Consider the following 26,388-nt stretch of genomic DNA (forward strand, 5'->3'; position numbering starts at 1 on the left):
GCCGAGCCTCGCCCCGACCGCTGACCCTCTGTGTCCCTTCCCAAAGGAGCGAACAGCGCGATCGCCGCTCCCGCACGGACAGACGGACCGCGGGCCAGGGGGAGCGCCCCGGGAGGCGCCCGCAGCCCCTCGCCCCAGCCCCGGCCGCCGCCTGCCTCGCCCCGCGGGCTCCGGGCCCCGCTCCGCCCGGCCCCGCTCCGCCCCGGCCCGCGGAGGGAGCCGCGCCGCGGGGCTCGGGGGCGGCGGGGAGCGGGGGGCGGCCGCCGCGCCGCCCGTCCCATAAATACCGCCACAAATAGAGACTATAAATATAAATAGGGGGAAGGTACTTAGAGTCAGTCCAGTGCTTTTTTCTCAGCGCTCTCTTTATTGTTGGTCCGGGAGTAGGGCTCGAAGGCGGACGAGCTCAGGTAGCGGGCCGACAGTTCCTGCAAGTTGCCCGCCAGCGAGCCGGCCACGGCCAGGGGCGCGGAGGAGAGGCGGCCGGCCACCGAGCCCAGCAGCGCGGGCACCGGCAGCCCGAACAGCCCGTGGCCCGCGGCCGCCGCCCCGTGCAGAGCCGCGGGCGGGGGGGGCCCGGCGGCGCCGCTGGCGGCCGGGGGGTGCGGGGAGCCGCCGCCGCCCGGAGCCGCCGCCGCGCTGCCGCTGCCCGCGGCCGCCAGGCCGGGCCCGCGCAGCGCCGAGCCCAGCGCGCCCGTGGCACAGGGCGGCAGCAGCCCGGGCAGCCCCGGCGGGGAGAGCAGCCGGCCTTGCTCCAGCAGCCGCAGGACGCTGCAGGTGGCGGCGGTCTCGGACACCACCGACCGCAGCTCGGAGTCCTTGCCCTGGTCCTTCTTCTGCTTGGTGCGCCGGTTCTGGAACCAGACCTTGACCTGCGGGCCGGGGAGAGAGGCAGGGTCAGCGGGGCGGGAGGAGCGGCGCCCCCCGGCAGGTGCCCCGGGAGCCCGGCGCGGCTCCGCGGGGCGGGGGGAGGCAGCGGGGGAGGGCCCACAGACACTTGGGAACGGACAGCGCTTCCAAAACGCAACAAAGCGGCGCAACCCCCACGCCCTCCGTCTGTTCCCGGGTTCGGGGTGACCCCGGGGCCGTTCGTTCTGCATCTTTAACCAGAACCTCTCGCTTCGTCCTAGTTTACTACAGGCCGGGAATTCTCTGGGAGACGGAGCCAGCCCTTTCCCCGCAGCTTTATTCTAAGCCGGCTCGGCAGGAGCCGCGGGCGCTCCGCGGTTCCCAGCAGCCGCTGCCCGCTCCGACTGCCCTTCCTGGGGGTAACAGCAGCCATAAGCTTCTTTCCCCCTGTCCCAAACTGGACACTCTCTCTCTACCCCCAAATAATTTCAAATAATATTCACCTTTAAAAAGGAACACTGGGAGTCACTCAAAAAACAACCACCAAAACCAAAACCAAACCAAACCAAACCAAAACCTACCCATGGCAGGTTCTGTAACCTACGAGCTGTTGAACTTGTCATTCCTATCCGGCAAGGAAAGAAAAAAGCTAATTAACGTGTCGGGAATTTACCGTTATATGATGTTTTGTGGAAATATGAAACCGGCTATAAGAAGTTTCGACTTTTTGGATGTTTGCCTGCGCTCTCACGCAGTTTCAGGCGAATTTTAGGCCTGTCAGCCCGGGCCTTTCTGCTTGGAGGGTGGAGGGGCGATTCAAGGACTCAAGGCCCAAACCTCAGCCTGGCCAGGACAGCTCAGGCCGCAGGTCTGTAACCCGGCAGCCCCGGGGGAAGGTGCCCGCTCTCCCTGAGTGTTTGAGCGCCTGTGTCCCGCTCGCTGCGGGCTGGGAGCGGCTCGGCCTCCCCTCGCAGCAGCGAATCCCCGCGGCCGGCTCCCCGCAGCCGGGCACACCGGGCCTCGGAGGGGCCGGAGCGGATCCCCCCGGGCCGGAGCTGGGGGAGCCTCTCCCGGGAGTTTGGCTTCGTGGCCAAGCTCCCTCCGATGCCCTCGGGCCGGGCCACCTCGCCCACGGGGAGAACCCACTGGGGCTGCGTGCGGGGACACGAGGGACCCTCTTGGCCAGCAGCTCCCCTTCCCTAGACGGACACAGCTGGGGACACACACACATTTGGGGACACACACTGTTGGGGACACACACAATTAGGGGTTCCCCCGCCGGACTCCTCAGCCACGAGCCCCTCAGCTCCATCCCGCCGGCGGGTCCCCCCCGAGCGGACACGCGTGGACACCTCGGGGGCTGCCTCGCCCCTGGCCCCGCGGGGGAGGCGAGCAGGGCCCGGCCTTGGGGCCCGCAGGGCACGGAGATGGCCGGGCCGGGGAGTCCCGCGGAGCAGGGCAGGGCAGGGCAGGACAGGGCAGGGCAGGGCAGGACAGGGCAGGACAGGGCAGGGCAGCCGGGGCTCCCTTGCCTTCAGGCGCTACCTGAGTCTCGGAGAGATTGAGCTGGCGGGCGAGCTCGGTGCGCTCCCGCCCCACGACGTACTGGCAGCGCTGAAACTCCATCTCCAGGCGGTAGAGCTGCTCGGCCGTGAAGGAGGTGCGGGTCCGCTTGGGACGGTCCAGATCAAGCCCCTTAGGCAGAATAATCTCTCGGATTGAACCTTTGGCATCTGGCAAAGAGAGGCGCAGTCAGCTTCATACCCGGGCAACCCTCCTCTGTTTTTTCCCCTCTTTTTATACTTTCTAATTTTTCCAAAGGAAAGAGCCGTCCCCAGCGCCTTCAGGACCGAGACACGAGCCGGGATGGAGCAGGGTCCCCGCGACTGTGGCACTGCACCTGGCCACTACACCCAAGGAAGGAAAAATAACCCACAACAGAGAAGGAAGGAGGGGGCGATGGGGGCCCCGGGCTCTATAATTAATCCCCTCAGCCCATTTAAAAATTACTTTGAATATATTGCACTCACAGTACGACACTGCGGCATCACCCACGGCCCCTTTGGTAAGCTGGGGAGAGAGATCCTCCAGGCCAGGCTTTGTGCCTGAAGTGCAGGGCTACTCTTTGTTCCCCTTGAGCTCCGGGTTAGGACTTGATGGTAGCCACCATACACAGCCAGTCGCCCCCCAGAATATAAACGCTTATTATTTTTTTTTAATAACAAGTTTCTCATGCTTACAAAAAAAAAAAAAAAAAAAAAAAAAGAAAAAAAAAGAAAAAAGCTTTCCTGGCAGAGGCAGCACTGCCCCGACCTGGCTGCCTGCCACTGTGAACGTGGGGACACCTCCAGCCCACCCTGCACCGCTGCCGCTGCCGCTTTGGGGTTTTGGCAACGAGGAGAAGCAGGAGGGAAAAAAAAAAAGGAGGGGGGGAGGGATGGAAACCAAGGCACCAACCAGCCCGCAGAAACCTCACTTTTCTGGTAGCCCCGACCGAAGGAAAGCGGGACAAATCTCATTAACACGACTGTCAAGCTAGAGCCAGATTCAGGTTACCTTAAAGCCTTCCCAACTTTACTTGCCGTAATTTTACCTCCTTGGTACGTTTTAAATCAGAGACAATCACATCATTTTAATCTGACCCTTCTCTGGGTCAACCAGTGGAGCAAAGATTAATTCTGGCTTCCAAGGCCTGCTTCCCATATATTTTGTTCCGATTCTCTTCTCTCCCTCCTCCCCTCAAAAAACACCTTAATAAAACTGAAATTTCTTCAGGTAATTTTTTTTTTTTTGAGGGGGTACGAATAAGATGATTTAGCTATTTTAACCTGGAGAAGAGACGAAGATTGAGGGAAATTAAACGCAGAACTATTAAAAAGTAATAATTAAAAAAAGCCCTTCGTCATTCCTCCATTTCTTTCAAGGCTGGTGGTTGTTTTAAAACAGCCCTTTTCCTCTGGGCTGCCGGGCTCGGAGAGAGAGGGGACAGAGGGAACATGTGCCCTCCGAGAGGGCCTCCTGGCCGCAGCCGCGGTGCGCGGGGCCGCGGGAGGGATGCGCGGGCGCGGAGGAAGCGCGCCCGGCCCGCGGGGCTCAGCCGCGGCCCCCGGGGGAAGGAACGCTGGCCCCGCAGGGCTCCCCGCGGCCACCGGCACCCCGGGAAAGCTGCAAAGCAGGAAAGAAAAAAAAACAAACCAAAACAAAACAACAATAAGCGGGGCCGGTCCGTTCCGCAGCGCCGGGGAGGAACCGCCGAGGCTTAACTTTCCGCCGAGACGCCGGAGGAAATTCCCCGGGATAAAGGCGGCGGGAGTGGGCTCCAGGGCAAAGCCCGGCCGGGCAGAGGGGTCTCTCCCCCGGAGCCGTAGGAAGGGCTTCCAAGCCGGGGCCAGACCCGAAGCAAAGCGACAAAATAAACCCATCTCCCGGGCGTGAGCCCGGCTCACCTTCCCCCACCCTCGCCAAACACCTCAAACTCATACCTCTAACTAGGATCCTCCTGCAATAGTCCGGATCAGCCGAACTAGATTTACTTTTATTACAACCTTCCGTAGCTGCAGAGGCAGAAAAAGTCCCTTGCTGATCCTTCAAAAAAGAAGTAGAAATATTTCCTTCAGACCCTTTGCTTTCCTTGCCCTCTTTATGTCCGTTCTTCGAGACCCGGTTAGCTTCAGTCTCTGAACTGCATCTAACGTCCATTTTGTCTTGTTTCCCAAACATGTAGTGCAATAAAAACAAAACAAAACCAAAAAAAAAAAAAAAAAAAAGCGCCAACAACGATAACAAAAAAATTATAGAAGAGTAGAAGAAGAAGAAGAAGACGAAGTCTATGCTGGATATTGCACGACTTAGGGTGAGATCGGTGGGGAACTGTAAAGCACCTTGAGTAAGGAAGATCGGGTTTTATCCCACTGGAAAAGCAGCGGCTTCCTCAGTCCCAGCGTCCTAATGTGACTGTCCAGCTTCCCAGAGCGCCCAGTGATCAGGTACTCAACAGTACAACTCTAAAATGATTTAATGTCTGCCTTATTACAGAGACATGTAGTTGTTAGACACACAGAGGGACGCGCACTCGCTGTTTCAATTGATTACGGGTAATTTTGCAGCCTCCACATTTAGGTTACCTCATGAATACACTAAATTGTTTGGATAATATATCAGATCGTAATGGATGGTTTGTGTGCTTGTCCCCAATCAAGTAGAGTTTAGCCAGTGAATAAACTGAAATGATTGGTCTTGCTTTCAGGAAACACACAATCAAAAGACTGAGACTTCCAGAAAAAAAAAAAAAAAAAAAAAAAAAAAAAAAAAGGAGAGAGGAAAAAAAGGGTGGGGGAGAGGGGAAAAAAACCAAAACTTTTGACAAGATTCACCCTGAATTGTTAGCACCATTAGCAGCCATTATTAACTTTCTTCAGTCTGCCTTTGACCTCCCGATTATATAGTGGCTTTCTCCAAAGCACGCCAAATAAATCTGAATAAAGCTGCTAGGAAGGGCTGAAAAAATGCTGTTGCAGGGGGGGTGAAGAAAAAGAAAAAAAAAAAGCCCCCTGAATTCTAAACAAACAAACAGATCCCCAGCACGCATACACATGAAAAGTTCTTCCTTCAAGCAGATCTCTCCAAGGAAGCAGGTTATCTTGGCCAGCAGAAATCCTCGTTAACACATCTCCCCACAGACAGCCATCTTAAACTCCTACCTCTCCTTATTTCAGTCCCGATACTTGCTTTTTGTGCTTCTCCCTCTGTGTGTGTGTGTATGTGTGCGTGCATGTGTGTCTGCTAATTCTGCACCTTCGCAAACACTGAACCTATTCGCAGAGCCTGCTCATTGAAAAAAAAAAAAAAAAAAAAAAGCCAGCTTTGTGTGCAGTGGATCCAGGAGGGGGGAGAAAGAGAGAGGGGGAGAAAGAGGGAGAGAGGGAGAGAGAGGGAGGGAAGGAGGGAGGGAGAGAGAGAGAGAGAGAGAGATAGCCCGTGAAAAATCTCAACTGCGTGATCCACTAAAGGAGAAAAAAGTTTTACTCTAGCTATTTCATTGTCTCTGCTACAATATCTTTGAGAACCGCAACAGCCAGTAATCCAATAAGACCATTGATTAGGCTACAATGATTCAATTCAAGCAAATGGCCTTGTGCAAAGAGCATGCTCCAGTCCTTCTTGTCACCTTGCAGGGCAGAAGCCCTCTTCATGCTTCTCTCCTTATTCATTCCTTTATGGGAAATGTAGAGCAAAAGGAGTGAAAGATGGCAATTATCTAATTGGACTATTAACAAACAATTCTCTGAGTGTGGCTGTCTGGCAGTGGTTCTTGGGCGAGGTGAAAGGCCACATGTTGCACTGGCCCCATTCACAAAGAGTTTAGGGGCCTGAGAGGGAGAGAAAGAATTTTCCCTGAGAATTTTTCACACAAATGGCGCTGTATCCACCAGGCTGGCTGTTCCCTGCCTCGTCCTCTGCCTGCCTGGGCCACTGCCTGGGAATTGCACCCACCTGAAGCCGGCAGGGCCAGCCCTGGCTCTCGCTGCAGAGGAGAGCAGAGGGCAGCAGCAGAATCCGGCACCCTCGCCAGGCTTGCTCAGCTCCATGGGCCTCATCCTGCCTCTGCTGATGGAACAACCATCCATCCTCATCCCATGGGACACAATCTTTGTCCAAGGGTGTGTATCCGAGCGAGGATCCAGTGCTGGGGCCTAATCACCATGCACAGGGAATTCATGGCAGGCTGAAAAAGAACGGGGGCGGAGGGGGGTGGTAGGAAAGAAAGGAAAGGAAAGGAAAGGAAAGGAAAGGAAAGGAAAGGAAAGGAAAGGAAAGGAAAGGAAAGGAAAGGAAAGGAAAGGAAAGGAAAGGAAAGGAAAGGAAAGGAAAGGAAAGGAAAGGAAAGGAAAGGAAAGGAAAGGAAAGGAAAGGAGAAAGGAAGAAAAGGAAAAAAAGAAAGTTCACAGGTACCTTTCACTGAGTTGTCTTTAGTGGAAATCCCAAATCTTTGTCATTTTTCCACAAATCACATCATCATTTATTTATATTGCCATTGTCTGAAAAGTCAGATTGAGATTGGTGAAGTGTATGTAAGATCTTCATCAAATCCTCTCATTTCAGCTGTATTTATGCACACAACCAACCATGGAACATCCTCATTATGGGCCAGGTTTCATTTTTCCTTGCAGCCAATGCATCTCAGTGATGTGTGGTGCTCTGTTGTTGTTAGTTCCTACTTGTACAGCACTCATAGCCAGGGGCCCCAGACAAACCACAGCCCCACCGTGCAAGGCTTCATGCAGCGACAGAGAGAGGATGGAACATTTCCTCCATGCATTTGCAGGGCTGTTCAAAGGCCTGTTGTGTGACAGGATGCTCAGGAAACAGAACATTTCAGAGAGATTTGGGCTTTCAAACAGAGATGCAACAAGTGGATGCTGATTAGGGAAATTTTTTGTGTAGCTGAAGTATAGTCTGGGCTTAGCAGGCCAGCTTTGTTGTGTGATATAGATAAACATACACATGTGTGTGTGAGCACAGGCAAGGCACCATCAACAGTCCCAGCTGGACGTGTCTGTTTAATGCTAAACAAAACAAGGTTCTGCTACAAACATTTTTACCTAACAGATTTTATTTTAGACAAAATAGGCACAGTGATTCCCATAAAAGGTTTACTGTGAAATACAGAGGCAATTCTATTTGCATAGGTGTGTGGGTGTATGTATGACATTTCCCCCCATAGTTTTCTTTATGCTAATCTCTATGCATAGGCCATAATAATAAACATGGAGCTATTGAACTCAATTACACTGTTTGAAGCAGAATATCTGGAGATTAAATATTATGTTTGAGTGATAATCTGGCCTTTTTTTTTTTTGCATTTTTTATTTTTTTTGACAAGTCCCTCATCCAAAGCTCAGTAAAGACCAGGGGAATTTTGTTCTACTCTTGCCATATTATGATAAATACATTTCAAGGATCTTCTTGTCCATAGAATTCAGTGGTATAAAGAGGATTTTCCCAATTGAATCAGTTAAATTTACTTTCACACATTATGAACATAGCACTGTTGAAGATCTGCAAATTCAAATAATGAGTCTAATCCTGCAAGAAACTTGTAGTGAGCAGACAAGCCTGTCCAAACACAGCTCAGTTACTTTAATTGAGGTCCGCTCATCTGCAACAAATAGCAACATCCAGAAGAGCACTGGGAAAATCAGAACTTTACCATTTACAAAAGCAAACTTTTATTTAGTCCAGCAATCACTAAATTTCCTTTCACCTATTCTCATTATTTTTTTCCCCCAAAATATGCTTAAATGATTCTTCACTGTTATGTTCTTTCAGGACATAATATGTCCCTCTCTTACTCCCATAACTTCAGGGATGTCTGTAGCTTCAGCACTCTCACGTCCACACTCATGTGTCACTGGATAAGCAGATTAAAGGTTACTTATTTTCCCTTTAAGTAATGCTTAAAATGCCTCAGCACACTACACAGGTACTACCTGGCTGGGCTTTGCTGTGTAGACCTTGCTGCTTTTCAAATACAATTTTATTAAGTCTGCATTAGCCTGTAGAAGACAGAATAATCAGTTTCTCGTTGACTGCCACTGTTATTATTATTTTTATCTCCATTTCATGTACAGGAGAGATGTACATTATAGCTACTAGTTCTTATACTCTTCTTTGTTGATGAAAGATAAAGTTTCAACCCAAAAAGCATGGTCCAGAGATCTTCTGAATCAAAGATTTATCTCAGGGTTTAATAGCCCTAAGAAGATTTTTATTCCATTTATTTCCTGATTATTTTGGTTCAGATTATTTGCTTTTGAATTTACAGATGCCTTTGGCAAGGAGCTGCTAGGCCTTCTTTGGGTACTTGTTTAGCACAGGGGATGTGAACTGGTTCCTTGGGGCTGAGTAACTTCCTGATTATTTCCAATTAACAGAGAGTATGGTGGTTACTCATAATGATACACGTGGCAATGTCAAGGAATCACTACAAAGAGACAAGAAAAGCCTCATTATGTGCACCAATGTTGCATTTCTCTTGGACAGGGCGTTCCTGTCCAGTGGGAGTGACACTGTGTCAGTGCAGAGGAAGAAGAGGAAGATCATCAAGATGAAGGTTCACCAGAAGGTTCTTCTTTCCCACAAGCCTCAGTGATGTGTTGGCCAGCAGGAGCACCGAGCACCTTCTCAAAACAAAGTGCACAGCATCATTAACAGCTCTTGTGCTTTTGCAGTTACTCGCTGCTGGTGAGGAAATTTCCTTACAGCAGAAGATGAGCTCTGGAAATTTCAAAATGCACATGCTGCTGTGTATTTAGGGGACATTTAGAAGGCTTGTGCTAAGCCCTCTGCTGCAGATAGTGATTTGTTCCAGTGTGAATTGTCTTCATCTCCTGCAAGAGAGCCTGGAAAATGGACTCTTCCCACACAGGGGATCAGTATCCTTGAAGAACAGAAATGTGTTTCTATCTGGAAACTTTACACTTTTACCTTTGAAGGAAAGGATTGAAGTCTTTGACCCAGTTCAGCTCTCTGTGTGAAGTGGAAGGTAAGCTTGTCATGTTTGTGGTAGTCTGCATGGCTAGAAATAGCTCTAATTCCACTTTCCCAGACTTTTCTAGGACTGATGCTCAGGTACATTTGTGTATTTCAATGACAGATGGGCCCCTGGGTCGTGACATAAAAGATGTACATGGTGTATTTTATGTGAAATTAAATGTCACAGGCTCACAAGAAATCTAATGGGTACAACAGCAAGAAAACAAAATTTCCTCTCTGCCTTATAAGTGGGCAACAACGTCAAATATTGGTATGAAATTGTGTGTAGCTGTTTCCAAATAGGCTTCATCAGCTCCCGTGCAGGTGTTGTGCTCTTCATGCCAGTGCCCCACGTATTCCTTCCATTCTGCAAGACAACTGTTTAAAATAAATGGTCACACCCAGAGATCTATTTAAAGTAAAGCATCAGATACAGCTAATCTAAGTTAGCCCTTGCAACTGCTTCCTTCCCATGCCTTGCTGTGCTCCTGCTTGCCAGCCTGGTGCAGGATCCCAAACTAGCTGCTTCAAAATTTTCCTGCATACTTTGGCAGCAATTGCAGTATTGTCTCTTCCAGATACTAAACTGAGCACATTGGCAGGAGTCAGCAGTGCTGTTCTGGAGGCCAGTAATAATGAGCATGGCTATCACACATGTATCATGACTAATCATGTTGTGGTCATTATGAGATGCTCCTTACAGTTATCAATCTGGACAGTAGCTTATTAAAAAGCTTTATTGCCTGTATCATGCCCATGGCATATGCAAGCCATCTGAACACGGCTGAGACAGGATTCTTTCCATGAGGGAAAACTGTGATTTAAGAGGAAATACTGTTTATTCTCTGACAGCAGATTGAGAGCCTTTGGTTTCAGCCTCACCCACATCGCTGACTCCCTCTGTAATCACCAGTACCTGAGCACTCCAACTCCCTCTGCCTTCATTTCACCCTCTCCGGAGAGGGGAGTGAGCTTTACCAGCTTGCCTCGAGCACTCATGAGTATTTACCACCTCAAAAGCTGTTAGACCATGAGCCTTTACTATTGGTGCTAAAACTCTCACAATCATGTTTTCTCACAGAGCCAATAAAAGCAAGCTTGAAGGTTTAAACAAGAGATGTTTGCAAAGGTGATGTGTCCAGAGTAGAGGATGTGAGCTGTACTCTTTCCAATGCTTGGAGTTTAAACACTGAAGACCTCTGCATAAAAAACAAAAATAAAATAAAAAAAAAAGAAAAATTGGGTTAAAAACATTTAGTTCTTTGATTTTGAAAGCATAAATCAGATCACATTGAACACAAAGGGGGAAAGCTGCAGAGGACAATCATATTGGAATAATGTGAGAGATTGGAAACTGTCCCTTCACTCTGGGGTGAAATAAACTCTGACATCATCCTAAGGCTCACCCAAAAGGCATCCAGCAGACTTGGTTAAAATCTTCCTGAAATGGTTTAAGTTTGATTTTTTTAATTGCTGTTTTTACTTTATTATCATGTGATTACTTTATTCCCCATATAGAAATGGAAAATGGCAACAGCAACCACAAGTACAACCCACAAACATAATCAAATTTCTTCTGGAAAGGTTTCTCTACCTGGATCTTTTGGTTACATCTAACAAATAAGAGCCTAAACAGAATATTATTGAACTATGGGTTTTGAAGGTTCACCCATAACACAAAGGGAAACACAGTCACATTCACAGGAAATTTTGGACTGAATATGTAGCTTAAACACTGAGAGAATTTTGTTACCCAAAATATATCAGTATTTCAGAGGGACCCCTGAAAATAAGGAGTCAGTGACAGTCCTAACGTTTTGTCATGGAAAATGATGGAAAAGATAGGCAAAAATTCAGTGCACTTTGGTTTGTTAAAACCCATTGGAGATTGTGGGTCATCTTGGGATGAATTCACTTTATGGTGAATAGTTTACCTGATGGATTTAAACATGCTGGGAGGGTGAGCAGCACGATGGCAGACAGCTCTGAGTGTGGCTAAATGAAAAGTAATGTAAATCATCAGTGATTAACTGTATAGCTCGAATAATCTGAAAAGACATGAATTTCCTGCAATCTCTGAGGGAAAAGAACATGCACCAGAAGTCATCAGTGCCTGATTTACCTCAATCTGTACAATCTGTAGCAGCAGCTTAAAAAAAACCAAAAAACCAAAAACAAAACACCTGAAAAAGAGACTTTTTGGTTTTATTGTTTAAGGATAGAGCAGAATGCAAAAAAACCAATCAGGATAGCTGGTTTATGCCAAGCTGGTTTATGCCATATAGCAGGATTATGGCACAATTATGCATTAAATCTGTGTTTATTCTTATTATCCTCATCTCTCTTGAAGTACATAGTAGAGTCAAAAAAATGTTCAAGAAATTCAAATAAAGAATAGTTGCAGAGATGCTAAGATTAATACACAAGACATGGCAAAGGCTGGAATTATTTTGATGAGAAGAAGATGAAAATGGATCTGACTGTGGAAGTCTCAAGCACTGAACACTGGACTCTTTATTTTGTTACATGAGAATAAGCATCAGGTTAAATTTAAAACCAGCAAATTTAGAATGAAAAAGAAGTGTCCAGACAAGTCTCATCACCTGTGGGAGCTGCTGTTGCAGGAGGTTACGAGGCAAATTCCTTGGGCTGATTTTAAAGTGTGTTGGACATTGTTAGGATTAACTCATTACTCAAGGTTGGAAACAGTGATCAGCCTGATTGAATCTTACACCCAGGGCTGGGCACTGCTCACACTGGGCAGTGCTGCACAAGTGCATCTGCTTGGGGTTTAGTTTGTTCTTCCTTGAAGTACCAGGAGCAGGATACTCTGTAAGGTATCTGAAGGGCTGGTGGCATTGGGTAGGAAGAAGTTGAATATTTGGGAGTTAACATCAATCCTAAATGTGGAGGGCAGAAGTGAGGTTCTGTAAAGCCAAGCTTGTCGAAGTTTGGCATGCTTTAAGTTTCTGCAAAGCACAGGTAAGGACAAGGAGAAGAGATCTTTTGCACTGGTGCACTCCCACACATTCCTTTGCCAAAGGGATATGCAAAATTTGGAAACCAAACTCCTTGGGCATCTCTGGCAGAAGTTGCATTCCCCCTCTGGGTGCATAAGAAGGATGATTTATTATGTTTTCCAGTTCCTAGAAGAAAATAATCTAGGTAAAATAAGATGATTACACCATCTCTGGAAATGTTCACAAAAATGTGGATGTGGCACTTGAGTTTAATGATGAACATTGTGCTGGTGCTGGGTTGACAGTTGAGGATCTTAAACAATTCTATGATTTTAAGACATCCCAGAGTCAAAATCTTGCTGTTTGAATTCCAAGACTCGTTTTTGTGTGAAAGGAGCAGTAATGGGCACAAAGCAGTTTCATTATATGGCAATTTTTACCAAAATCCCATACTTTTCTATTTATGAATATAAAGGTGTTGAGATGCAGTTATAGTTTTGCTTATTCAGTTAAATAACAGAGAGATATAAATCTCAAATAATAATGTTTCTAAAGACTTGGGTATTACTAGTATATTGATTGTCTGTTTTAGTTGCTAGGATGTTTCTACCATTGAATAGCACAAAAAAAAAATGATGTCATATTAAAAACCTCAGGAATCCATGTATCAGTTTGTGCTCTTGATGGATTAGATGCCATGCAAAAAAACTGAATATTCTTTAAATTTTTAACAACCTGAAACTGACTAATTAGATAAGAGAAGAAATATGATTTCTTTTACTTTTATAGATGGAAGAAATTATTATTTTTGTTTTATTTTATTGTATAGAGGGAAAAAAAAAATAAATAAAGCCCAGAGAATGCTGTGCTTTCCCAGTGGTGCCAGAGAGATGGAGTGAGATCCTCAGGGAAGTGCTCCAACTAACTAAAAGACCATCCACCAAGAAAAGAAAAAATATTCAGAAAACAGAGGTGTTAACCAGCAGGGAAGCTGAATTACTGCCAAGCCCCCCGTGCTGAGCTCTCAGGTGTAGAAATGATGCCACCCATTCTCTGCCCTTTAATATGGCACAGACAACATCTATGGCATGTCTGGCTGCAAAGGACAAACATTTGGGAAGATTTTAAAATGTTCTTGAAGCACTTGCTCAGATCCCCATGTGCCAGGTAAGAGGAGGCAGGTAAGGAAGGGTCCAGCTGTACCAACCTTTCCCAGTTCAGGAGAAGGCACAGCTCTGAGGACAGATTCCAAGCTTTTCCACAGGGATGAGGTGCTACTGATGTTATTAAACTGCTCTTGACTCCCACTCCTGCCATATTAGGGTCAGTTCCAATGACTCCTCAGTTAGCAACCTACTGCCTGGTTAGTATGAAGCTGTTTCATGCAATTTTGTGTCTTGGTTTTATCTTTTTTGTCTGCTCTACCTTCATTTCATCCTAATGAAGAGCAGAATTGGATCTTTTGGTCTCTGCATCTTTTTTTCATGGGAACTAATTCACCATTGTGTTGGCAGTGTTCCCACTGCTGTCAATGGGAATTATGTACTTTGAAGGAGAATGAGGCCATAACTGTTTAAGAATTAGGCTATTAAGACAGGACAAGGTTTTTTATTTTTATACAGTGCATTACATATGAAAAATCAAAACCGCTTTGTAGAGAAAAGGGATAATAGACTGTACTTCACAGGGTTGTTTGGAGTGGTGCTCTGATTCAGAAGGAAAAGCACAAATGACTGTACAGATGTGAAAGGAATAGCAGAAGAGCTGGACATTGAAGGCAATAAAGCAGCCAGCAAGTTTCCTGGCAGAATAAACATGGCAAAGGGGAAATGCAAATCTGAGTTACTGAGAGAAGCTAAATGTCATCTGGGAAAAAATAAAAAGGTGTTGTAGAACCTCAGCCTAGAGTAACCACTCGGTCCTTCTCCTGCCAAACATGGCCTAGCCTTGAATTAAGCAGCAGAGGTCAGTGGACATTTACACACAATCAGTTTTCTCTCTGTTATCTTACCAGTCCATGCTTCATCTCAAGACATGAGATGTGTTGGGGAGATGCTGTGTGGCACATGGGACCACGTCGTCATATTTGCTCCTGTAAAGTCTTTTCTGCTGGGGAATAGGACATCACCCAGTGGCCCAGGTTTGTTGATAGTGGCACTCTGGCAGGTGGCTGCTGAGTTATGCTGCAAACCTGGATGTCACGGGCAGCCCTGGGCTGTGTCGTGGGAAGACTGCTCCGTGTGAATAGCTGCTTCCTTAGCAGATGGAGTGGCAATTGTTGCACTGCGTGGGAAGGCCCAGGCAGCAGTCCTTTCAGGCAAATGAACACCACATCTGGATTTCTTTTCATTTCATTATGTTCCTACTCTTTGAGTACCTCCCTCCCATCCCCTTCTTTTTAAATGGGATCTATCCGGTTGCTCACAATCTGACAGGAATAAAAGGCTGCTTGCCTTGCAGCCCTTTCCACACCCACAGCTTGTGCAGCAGGACATTTCCATGCAGCTCTGGCCCTCCTGGGAGCAGCCCAGCCCAGCACCCTCCCCATCCTGGGCTCAGGGGTGGTGGGAGCTGCAGGATAAAGCAGAGCAGCGCTGCTGTGTCTGACCACCAGCCATGACTCTGCATAAGCTGCAGCCACTGAAGCAGTTGAAATATAGATGAGCCCAAAGGCTGTCTCTTCCTCCAGGAGGGATCTCAGGAGAATCTGGAGACACGGCATGCGATGCACTCCCCACTGCCTTCCACCCTGCTGCCTCCCAGGCACAGCCCGGCTGCTCTGCACGGCTGGGTGCTGACACTGCTGCTGTGCTGGGGCTTTTCAGCTGGGTTTGAAACCCTGCCTGCAGCAGGGCCAGGCAAGGCAGGCAGCACAGACCCTGCCAAAGGAGTCCTTCAAGCAGATGGAGTGTCCAGACAAAGCCATCCAACCCAAATGCATTTCACAGAAAGGGCCATATAGGTGATCATCCCTTACAATGCACTGGGCAATAAAGCTCAGCTTCCTCAGTTTAATTCACTGGGATGATTTTGTTGCTGCACTTTCATCTGGAGCTCAGTCATCTAGAATAGCAGAGCTCATTTCTCTGAAATGTTAAGAAACAGTTGCATAAAATTGCTGTTTGATCAATTTGATCGCTAGAGCATGTGGAAAACTCAAAGAAACATTTTTTTTTTCCCAAGCAGGTTTGCAATCAATATTTTTTTCCAGTTTTATTTTTTCAATAGAAGCAGCTTTCAGCATTTTCTATTTTCAAATCCTTGTCCAAGCATTTACTAGGCAACTGAAGTGAGATAAAGGAAATGTTAATAGTCTTCATTTTTGCAGAGCTGAGATAAGCTTGAGCAGGTGAAGCAACTTTCCTGAAGTGGGATACTGAACTTGTGGCACTGGAGTGGAGCCTTGCAGAGCTTCGTGGCTCAGTTCCATGTTTGCAGTGCTTCTGTCCAGAAGCCCCAAATAAAACAAGTCAAACAATATCAACTCATAACAGTTGAAATAAGCCATGTGAATAATAATTTAAAAATTATTTCTGTGGTGTTGGGATTTCCCCATTCAACCTCTTTGAAAATAGTATTCTAATGTATCATCCAGCAAGAATCCTCTGCTTCTGTGTACAAAATTTATGGTCTACTATTGAAATGAAATGGAAATAAAACAGTCAAGAGTTCCAATGCAGCAAGGCACTTAAGTATGTGTTTATCTTTAAACACATCTGGAGCCCCATTGACTTTGACAGGGTTACTCATATGCTTAAAGATAAGCCTGCTTTTGTTGGATTATGGCCCTGAGGATCTAAGTGCTGGGGGAATCATTTTCATGCTCTCCAGAAAGGGCTTTAAATCACTCTTGTTTAAGGAGAGCTAACTGGTTGGATGTAAACACACCTAACAAACCAATAGATCAAGATTAACTTTTATGCTGAGCCACTTGACATCTCTAGAAATTACTTACTGTTGAAGTTTGGTCCTTACAGAAAATAACGATCCAATTATTTTTTAAGTGAAATAGAGCTGTAGGAAAACCTTGATACCTCCACTTGGGAATTTTGTTTAAAAAAGAAAAGAAGTAGGAGAAGTGAGACTTTGCAATATTAAAGGGAATGCAGTGTGCATGACTGAAGGGCAGGAGAGTTAGGGGGATTATTAGATTTCAGCTCTTGAAAGGAGAAGCAGTGTGGTACATACTGGGACTTTGCTGTTGGTTTTGCTGTTTTGCTGGTGATGCTCTGAGAAAACAGAGCAGATAGGCAGCACGGCAACATGGCCATAAAAAATAGGTTGTCTTGAGTACAGTATCTTTCATTTGTAGATGTTCAAGAGCGTAATACAAAGCCCTTGAAACCAGTGAAAATGCTCCCACTGACTCTGCAAAGCTTTGCTTCAAGCTTGGCACTGCTCATCTCGCCACCCTACACAGGCACTCTGCTCTTCTCAAGTATGTGGATCTGGACAGGTCAACCCTGCCCATCCCCTTGGAAGGTGCACAGGCACCAGGGCTGAGGTCTTACCCCTGCACACAACCCTCCACTCGAGAAAAAAATGTGGAAAGAGCACTTGTGTCCCGGGGTCTTTGCCTTTTTTCACTTCCTCACAGTCCATTGCAGGCTGTGGGGCTCTGCCACGGTGGTGTGGTCTCCACAAGTGGGACAGCAGAGACCCACTTGGTCCTTAGGGTCTCAGGACTGCAACCCATCCACTTCAACTCAGTCCTTCTCAATTGGTCTTGAAAACATAATAATAAACAGCAGCAGTCAGTGGGGGTTTTGTTGTTGAGGTGTTTTAAAGCAAAAACCAGAATTGCTAATACTCCATGAAAACATCGCTTTTTAAGTTTTGCCACCTCTGCTCTGTGCCTCATTGGAAGCCTGGATGGGAAAAGCAATGGGAAATGCAGGATAAGAAAGCACCACCATCTAGGCCAAGCACAGCAATATAACATCACTCCAGCAGTAATGACAGTGGAGAAGGAACAGAATGCTGTCAGGGAATAATGGTGTCCTGCTGGCAGCTAAATATGAAAGCCAAAGCAGAGACATTTATAAAATAAACAAGCATCAGGGAAGATGAGACTTTTATTACAGAGCAGGAAATAGTGATCTTTAACAATGGTCCATTTCAGTTTCTCTCATTGTTACAGAAATAAAGTGGTGTAAATGAATGCTTTGTCTCATGTATGATTTATTGTTCCTCAGGCAATTACTGGACTGCATTCAGTCTAGTCTAGGGGAGGGAATTGCACGTCATCTGAGCAGAGGGCAGCTCGTGGGGGCAAGCAGGCCAGGAGGGGACATGGTTTGTGTCTAAGCCTCTGACCACCACCAAAAGCAGTAGGCCAGGCTGGCTGGCATCCACACACGCCTTAAGAGGCTTCACATGACGACAGATGCTTGCACTGCAGCACCGTGACATCATTTTGGTGGCAGAGCCTGGTTAAGCAGCTTCTGCACCTCACCCCTGCAGATCATCCTGCTGTGGCTGCATCTCCCAGTGGTGCCAGCTAAGTGACTGCATGAGTAAGCAGATGGAATTAAACAACACCAGGAACACGGCTGTGTCCCCCCCAGCTGGAGTCCTCAGTGTCACTGCTGTATCAGCTGCACAGATGGGGCTGCGCTGGAGGGACGAGCACAGGGGCTTACACTGAACATGGAGAAGGTGCCAGGAGATCCCTGTGCAAGGAGTAATTTTGCCAGGGAGAGAGTGAGGCAGGCCATACCCTTAGTAAGAGGGTAAAATTACATTGAGACTGTGACATAAAATGTACTACCCTGACACAGAAAGCTCCCACATGCTGCCATACCATACATTTATTCTCGGTGGGGTACCAGCTCTATGTAAATGTTTCATAGAGGAAACAGCAGAGAAAGCAGCTTGGGGCAAAAGCAAACAAATTTCCAACTTCTCCTATCATTTCAGAGGAAAAAATAAATCTGCAAGAAAGATTATGCTGTTTGCCATCAAGGTGTCAAATAAGGGAAAAGAAAAAGGGCAAGAATTTGGACATAAATGAGTAGTCAAGGTGCTGCCTGGAATGAAGCCCGAGCTAAACCCACACTCCTTTATTAACTTTCTGTAGAGAAAAATAACCCCAACAAAGCCCCAAACCCCCACGTTAAAAATACAGTCGTGGTGACAGGAGTACAGGTGAAGAAGAGGGAACACATATTTAGGTTGTCAGAGGGATGTGTGTCTTAAAGCAGTTGGATAACATGAAACATAAAGAAAGAAAATAAAGCTGACCATCAGAAAACATTTCTTAGCAACCTCTTTTTAGTGTATTTTCACACTTTCCTGAGCTATCTGTTGGTATTACAACCCCTGGAGACTGCAGAATAATTCCTACAGGCTATTTTTAAATTTAAGGCTGGACTGAAAACTGCAAGAAAGTGCTACAGAGTGAGGATAGATTAAATAGCCTAATAGACCATTTTCCTCTCTAATTTCCATTAGGGTGATTAGCTGGAATGTTGCTTGCAGCATATTAGTGAAAAAAACACTGGAAACACAATCGTGTAGTGGATCCAGTATCCTAAACTAATGTTTGTAGTAATAACAGTGATATAAAAATACATCTCAGGTATTTTATTACCCTAGTTAAAGTCTGAGAGAATCACAATCTTCAGCATCTGCATCTTGCAACACTCCCCAGGAGAAGAGATTTGTATCAACCCCTTAAAAAGAAAAGGAACAAATATACACAGTGATTTGGTTGTCTGGTGTGCTAGGGCTATCAGGAAAATTAATCTGAATTAACTGAAGCATGAATTTAATTTGGATCCTTCTGCCAAGTTGCATTTTGCACATAATCCTCATTCAGAAGGGAAGTGTCTTCCATTGAGTGCAGAGTATCAGGCTCTGGCCGCGTACCTGTTGACATCGATACCCATTAGCAGTTTACAGTGGATTACTTGCACTGGCCAGTGACTATTAACCAGAGAGTTTGTTTGCATTTTTCTATTGCTTATGGTTTGGCGGGCAAGCTGCCAAGCATTCTAGAAATAACTACGCAAAACCATCACCACCTCCAAGGTGGGGAAAACAGAATCGAGAGGGCTCCGTTGGGTTCCCCGGTCCTGGGGAACCGTAACTCTCACAGTAAGGTTTGGATGGCGAGGAGCCAGCTAGCTCCAAAAACTGTGTCAGATTTGCATGCTAAATAGATTACGGGTGTAAATTAAAATGACTAACGGCCTTGGGATGATGGGCAGAAACAGGGCTTTCAAATAACTTCTCTTGTTAAGATAATACTCTCAAGTACCTGCCGCACAAGCCCCGCCAGTTTACTTGTCCCCTCATTGTGGTGCTCCCTGCCCTGTGCGACAGGAGCGGCTCTTCCTCTCCCTGAATCCCGCTGCAAAGGGCGCCAGCCGAGGGAACGGGATGCCCTAAGGGAGTTGTTCACCGGGAAAGTGGCGTTCGATGCTTGGTGTTGACAGCTTTGTTTTAAACTGCGGTGAGTTGGCACTACGGAAGAAAGAAAAAAGGAAATGTAAAGGAAAAGAAAAAAGGAAAGAAAAAGGGAAAGAAAAAGGAAACGAAAAAGAAAAATGGAAAAGAAAAACTGGAAAAAATGGAAAAGGAAAAGAAACAGGGAGACAAAAAAAGAGGAAAAGAAAAAGAACGTGGGAAAGGTAAAGAAAAAGAAGGAGAAAGAGAAAAAAAAAAAGAAAACGAAAACGAAAAAGAAAAAGGAAAGGAAAAATAAAAAAGAAAAATTGCGGTGTGGGGAAAAAAAGAGAAGGGGCTAGACAAAAACCTGTTCTGCAGTGTCGGCGATACCGCCGCCCGGCCTGACGCCGCTGCAGCCCGGCTGCTCTCGGGGCAGGGAACATCCCCAGTCCCAGCGCGGGGTGGCAGCGGGGCAGTGCCGGGGGTTCCCCGGTTCCAGCCGGGCCCGGCAGCAGCTCCGCCGGCCCAGGAGCTCCCCCCGCCCCTCTCCCGGCCCCGCAGCCCCGGCGGAGGGCGAGCGGCGGCCCCGGTCGGGCTGTGTGCCTGCCTGCGGGGCCGGGCGGCCGCGGAGCCCCGGCTGCAGCCGCTGCGGTGCCTCCGCCTCCGGGCCCCGCGGAGGGGACTGCGGGAGGGAGCCGAGCCCGGCCCCGGCGACAGCGGCCCCGCTCGCCCACCCTGGGGCAGGTGCGTGGGGGATGCGGGACCTCCCGCACCGATGGCCACCCCAGGGCCGCCCTGCCCTCGCTGCCACTCGGCCCTGGGGACGGCCCGTTCCGGGAGCCGGACGGGCACAGCCGTGGGACAGCCGTGGCACAGCCGGGCACAGCCGTGGGATAGCCGTGGCACAGCCGGGCACAGCCGGGCACAGCCGTGGGACAGCCGTTGCACAGCCGGGCACAGCCGGGCACAGCCGTGGGACAGCCGTGGGACAGCCGTGGGACAGCCGTGGGACAGCCGTGGGTGAAGCCGGGCACAGCCGTGGGACAGCCGGGCACAGCCGTGGGACAGCCGTGGGTGAAGCCGGGCACAGCCGTGGGACAGCCGTGGGACAGCCGTGGGTGAAGCCGGGCACAGCCGTGGGACAGCCGTGGCACAGCCGTGGGACAGCCGTGGCACAGCCGTGGCACAGCCGTGCCCAGCCGTGCCCAGCCGTGCCCAGCCGTGCCGTCCGTCCCCACGGGGCTGCCCCGCGGGCCCGGCACCGCCCACGCGCGCTCCTCCCACCCCGCGCTTCCCCCGTTCCCACGCGCTCCCCGGCACATCTCGCTCGTCCCGGCGCATCCCGGCACATCCCGCTCATCCCGGCACATCCCGGCACATCCCGCTCATCCCGCTCATCCCGGCGCTCCCCGGCGCATCCCGCTCGTCCCGCCGGCCCCGGGGCGCCGGCCCCGCGTGTCCTGCCCGCCCCTCCGCGCTCTCGGCTCTCGGGAAGGCACCGGCGGGTCCTGCCCAGCGCGGCCGCAGCCCCGCCGGGATTTTGCAGCCCCGCTCCCTGGGGGTACCGGGGCGAGCCCCCCCGCCAGCCGCCCCGGCCCTGCCGCTCCCGGGCGGGCGGAAGCCGTACAGGTTTCTATTCAGGATATAGGCACAATGGGGAAACAAAACCCTTTTCTCCCCCTTTTTTTCGTGCGTGCCACCTCCCAAGATGGAGAGGGATTAGGGCTGCGAGTTCCCTGCACGGGCGGGGATGGGTTCCCTGCCTCTCCCGGCCGGGTTCGCGCAGTCCCGGCTCCCTCGCTGGCCCTCGGGCAGCACGGGCAGGAGCAACCTGAGCACAGAGAGGAACCCATCTCACAGTACTTTGGGAAAAGCGTGGGCTTGCGTTTTATTCAGCTGAGGGGAAACTAGGAATGAAGAGATAAATGTCGAGTTCGTAATTTTTTCCTTTATCTCGTTGTAGAGTAAAAGTATAGAGCATATAAAGAATTTAAAGGAGAAGAAGGAAAAGAGAGAAAGAAAAAGAAAGTGCAGAAAGAGAAAGAGAAAAAGAGAGAGAGAGACAGAAAGAAAAAGAAAGAAAGTGCAGAAAGGGAAAGAGAAAGAGAGAGAGAGAAAGAAAGAAAGAAAGAGAGAAAGAAAGAGAGAAAGAAAGAAAGAAAGAAAGAAAGAAAGAAAGAAAGAAAGAAAGAAAGAAAGAAAGAAAGAAAGAAAGAAAGAAAGAAAGAAAGAAAGAAAGAAAGAAAGAAAGAAAGAAAGAAAGAAAGAAAGAAAGAAAGAAAGAAAGAAAGAAAGAAAGAAAGAAAGAAAGAAAGAAAGAAAGAAAATAAATAATGCAGGAAAGGTAGTAAATATAAAAAGCCAGGAACGATGCTTTGACGTGCTCTTTGAAAATTGAAATGAATTAATTTATATTGATCACATACAATTTTATGGAGATTTAGGAACCTCAATGGCATATTTTATTCTGTCGATAATATGCCATGCACGTGGAAGCACAACTAAAATCCGTTTAGGTGGTGGTGGTCTGTTATTTGGAAGTATTGCCTCGCAGCTAAAAACACTCTTTAACATTAAGCAGTTTGGAATCACTGAACAATTAAAAGGATTTTTATTTATTTTTAAAAACTTTTGACAGTTTGCAGGTTGCGTTAAAATCTTTCTCTGTAATGATTGGTCGAATTTTACCTCAAATGAGGGACGATTTTGAGAGATTTGCGTTTGGTTTGGTTTTTTTTTTGGCTTTTTTTTTTTTTTTTTTTTTGGCTTTTTTTTTACCCTCATAGACAGTGTGAGGACTGGTTTCTGAAAAGCAAAAAATAGTAAAAATTTTTTTCCCCTCACATTTTCTCGGTAAAATTGTTTTCTTCTCTGTCGTCGACGGTCTTTGGGTAGCACAGAAGCGCAGGGAGCTTGGCGGAGGATAATCAAACGGAATGACCGTATATCCTTCGTGTAAAGGAAGGAAAACTTATACAGAGCAAACAGAATCTCGCCACCAGATGCTGCAGATAATTTATTTGCGCCATTTGGAGAGTTCGATGGTGCCGATGTGTCCGAGCGGGAGCGCAGACACAGCCCGGGCACCTGGGCCGGCCGCTCCCAGCACCGCCTGACGCCTGGAAACCGCCTTTTGTTCCCAGCATTTTAGAGCGGAGCTTCGCCCACCTTTTTTTGTTATTGTTCAGGTGGTTTGGAAACCCAGAATAAACGGGGAGTTCCGCTCCCCACAGGCTCTTAACCACAGCCTCTCCCCAAGCGCAGTTTCCTGACGCCTTCCACGGGCAGGCAGTGGCTACTGGGAGAGGAGCTGCTAGCCCAGGAGAGGAGCTGCTAGCCCAGGAGAGGAGCTGCGAGCCCAGGAGAGGAGCTGCGAGCCCAGGAGAGGAGCTGCGAGCCCAGGAGAGGAGCTGCGAGCCCTGGAGAGGAGCTGCGAGCCCAGGAGAGGAGCTGCGAGCCCAGGAGAGGAGCTGCGAGCCCAGGAGAGGAGCTGCGAGCCCTGGAGAGGAGCTGCGAGCCCAGGAGAGGAGCTGCGAGCCCAGGAGAGGAGCTGCGAGCCCAGCCCAGCCCCGCAGCCCCTGCCCGGCTCCATCCCTCCCCGTCCCCTCGCTGCCCGCGGTGGAGCCGCTGCTGCCCAGCCAGCCGCAGCGTGAGCGCGCTCCACAGGGCTGTTTTCAATTTATTTTCTTTATTTTCTCCCTAGGCTCGTGTGGACAGCCATCCCTGGCATCTGAGGGCCCTGCCGGGCACGCATCGGGGCGGGAGCATCCCCTGGAGCCGGTGCCGGTGTGTCCAGAGCCGCCCGCTGCTCCGCGCCTCTCCTCGGACACTCCCCGGTAAAAGCAGCAGCGAAGCCAAGAGGCAGCAAACCCACCCTTGCGCCCTCTCCCAATCCTCAGAGCTGGAAAACTCAAAGCGGGGAGCCCAAAGCGGAGAGCCCCGGCCCTCCAGGCGCGGCTCGGAGCCGCAGCACGGCCGGCACAGCGGGAGCGGAGCCCCCGAAGGGTGAAACCCCTCTGTCCCTCTCCTCGAGTGGCCGGGCAGAGGCGGCCCCAGCTCGGAGGGCGCTCGGAACGGGCAGCGGCCCCGTCCTGGGCTCCCAGGCTCCGCGGGGATGCCGGATGAGAGCTGCGGAGTCGGATCCCTCCTCCTCCTCTCCCGTTCCCACGTCGCCGTCCCCCCGGCAGGCAGAGGTGACACTCTGGTTGCTGTTCCCTGCTCTCACCCTCTCTGTCTCCCTGGACTGCCCCCCGAGCCCGGCTGGCCCGCTCCGCTGCCCGGCGGATGCTGCGGGCTGGGGACGGTGCAGCACCTTCACCCCACAGCTGCAGAAACGGGGAGCGAAGGGGATGAGAAACAGCACAAGATTCCAGGGGTTGCATCCTTTCCCTCTGGCTTTTAGGGATCCTTAGAACACCTCTTGCTTGGGCACAGTAGTGAGTTTTTAACTGGAGCAGCACAAGTGCCTCTCCTTTGGGCAGAGCTAAGGTCTTTCCCTGTCAGGTCAGCTTCTACATGTCTATGGTTGCTGAGAAAGTCTAAATGCATGAAAAGCCTCTTTCTCCCCATTACATGCACACTAAGGGTGGGGGAAGGATGCTCTTCCAGAAGGGATGAAGCCAAAGGATCCAGCAGAAAGTCAAGAAGAGCCTGTTGCCCTCACTCCCAGCAATGAGGGTACCATGCTGCACTCTGCTTGACTAGAGAAGTGGATTTGCTGCCTCATGCCTTGTAGCAGAATCAGCTCCCTTGCTCCCCTCCAGCCCAATTTATCTCTTCCTGAGCAGAGCTCCTGGGCTTAATAATTTTGTTCCCATTGGTCACAGCCGTCTGAGAAGTGAAAAGTTTACTTCACACTTTCATGGGGGCACTGTCAAGGTTCAGTGACAGCTTGGAGGAGATGGAACCCTCTTGTCCCCACCCTGGAGAACACAGAGATGCAAGCAGAGCTACAGGCAGGCCTTTCCCATGGCTTGAAGATGGTGCCCTGTTAGATGATCCACAGGGCTTTGCAAGGACACAGCACTTTTCCTCCCAGCAGGGAGCACCACCCTGCCTTGCATATCTCAGCATGGAAATGTGTGTGTGTGTGAGCATTCGGCTCTCCAGCTACCTCCCCCACCCCATCCCCCATTCCACCCCCATCCCAGCTGCTGGAATGTTGTAGTGTCTTTCAATCCTTTTTCTCCTTGCTCCTCTCTTGTCCAGGCCAAGACTGTAAGCTCAGACGCTGTTTCAAGGGGAGGCAGCAGGCTTTACCTTCCACCCCCACCACCTGTACCCTAGAGACTTTCCCTGTGGGAACCATGGGAAAGGATCAACGGGAAGAGTGGTACCTGCTGGAGCTATCCATTGGCTGGATGTCTGTATCCCAAATTCCTGGCTAGGCGCTCATGGGCAGAGACCTCAGCAAAAAATCTCAAGGAGACCTTCATTTGCTATCAGGAATGGCAGCTCCGTCCCTTCCCTCCCCAGGGGATTCTGAGTGACAAGGATAAAAGGAGAAATTGGGTTAATTCCCCAACACCACCTGTCAAGACATTCACAACCCCTTCCTAGCCCTCCCCACTATTGTGACATGGCGATGCTTCACTGCCCAGAGCTGTGCCTGGCTCAGGGAGGAGCTCTGCGAGATTTAGTGGCAATCCCAAGTGGGCATCTGGTGATTTCCATGGCCAGCAGTCAAGCCACAGCTGGCCACCTCAGCAGGTGAGTGAGAAGCCTGGCTAAAAGCCTGTGCTGGCTGCTTGTGAGCACACAAGGGGGCTGGAGCTTAAAAGAGGACTTTGAAGAACAAATAAAGTTGTGATGGAAGTATGGTTTATGGACTCAGGCAATCATCCTTCATGGTAGTTTCTTACTCAAAACTTCTCTGCCATTACAGGTGATGGAGAATGCTGCAGGCACACTCAGCTCAGAGCTGTGAGCTCAGCCACACGAAATGCAGCTGTTCCTGGGAGCCATTGCTTCTCACACCACTTGGCTTGGGCTTCTCTGCTTCCCTTGCATTTAACATTCACAAAGGCAGAGGAAAGAAAAGGGCATGGAAGGACAGAAAACACTGCATGAAGAAAAGGAACTAATAGTATTGTCTGTGTAAGAGGGAATGGTTAAGGTGCCCTTCCCAGAAGACCTTGGGTAACTGCCCAAGAAGAAGAGCAACTAAACCCAACTGCCTTTCCCTTCCTCCCAAAAAACCTGGGAATCCTCACCAATGTCACTTAATGGAAAATTTCTTCCTGAACCCAGCTCTATTGAGTCCACAGGTACCAAGGCATTATGTGAAACACTTTGGTCATGGCTCTTCCTGAGGTTAAGCACTCATTCCTAAACACATCCAAAGGAAAAAAGAGCTTGATCTCCAGCAAGCTAAGCTCCACCTGCTCTATTAGGCACACCGGTGTTTTTTACTAAGCATCAACAGGTTAAGAAATAAAATGCAGGCTTTAGAAAACTGTATTTAGATTTACAAACAACATTGTAACTGGATCAACAGGCTATAATTAGAATTTAATAATCCAAATAGAGGAGTAATATGCCTACTGCTTGAAAAATTGGAGCCTTTCTTTTGCAGTTCTGAATATTCAGCTCTGCAGATTGGACTCCAACTTGCTTGACACAATTACTGTCCTAGTGAGGTGAACACGTTACA

The 26,388-nt window shown here is 48.9% G+C and overlaps 1 protein-coding gene across 1 annotated transcript; it reads right to left on the reverse strand.

Annotated features, from left to right (window-relative positions):
- Positions 1 to 335: 335 nt before the first annotated feature.
- On the reverse strand, positions 336 to 4,569 carry VAX1 (ventral anterior homeobox 1). Its single transcript, XM_058841636.1, has 3 exons — positions 4,332 to 4,569; positions 2,395 to 2,582; positions 336 to 872 (listed from the first exon to the last, which is right to left on the reverse strand). The coding sequence occupies exons 1-3, from the start codon at positions 4,567 to 4,569 to the stop codon at positions 336 to 338; spliced, it is 963 nt and encodes a 320-aa protein (XP_058697619.1).
- Between the last annotated feature and the right edge of the window lie 21,819 nt (positions 4,570 to 26,388).

This window comes from Poecile atricapillus, chromosome 6, assembly GCF_030490865.1.
Source record: "Poecile atricapillus isolate bPoeAtr1 chromosome 6, bPoeAtr1.hap1, whole genome shotgun sequence".
NCBI lineage: Eukaryota > Metazoa > Chordata > Aves > Passeriformes > Paridae > Poecile > Poecile atricapillus.

Excerpts from the sequence above, each read along its gene's own strand:
- VAX1 (XM_058841636.1), bottom strand. The coding sequence starts at position 4,569 with ATGTTTGGGAAACAAGACAAAATGGACGTTAGATGCAGTTCAGAGACT. Across the intron at positions 2,583-4,331 it reads CAGGAGGATCCTAGTTAGAG|ATGCCAAAGGTTCAATCCGA; the intron begins GTATGAGTTTGA and ends TCTCTTTGCCAG. Across the intron at positions 873-2,394 it reads TCAATCTCTCCGAGACTCAG|GTCAAGGTCTGGTTCCAGAA; the intron begins GTAGCGCCTGAA and ends CCCGGCCCGCAG.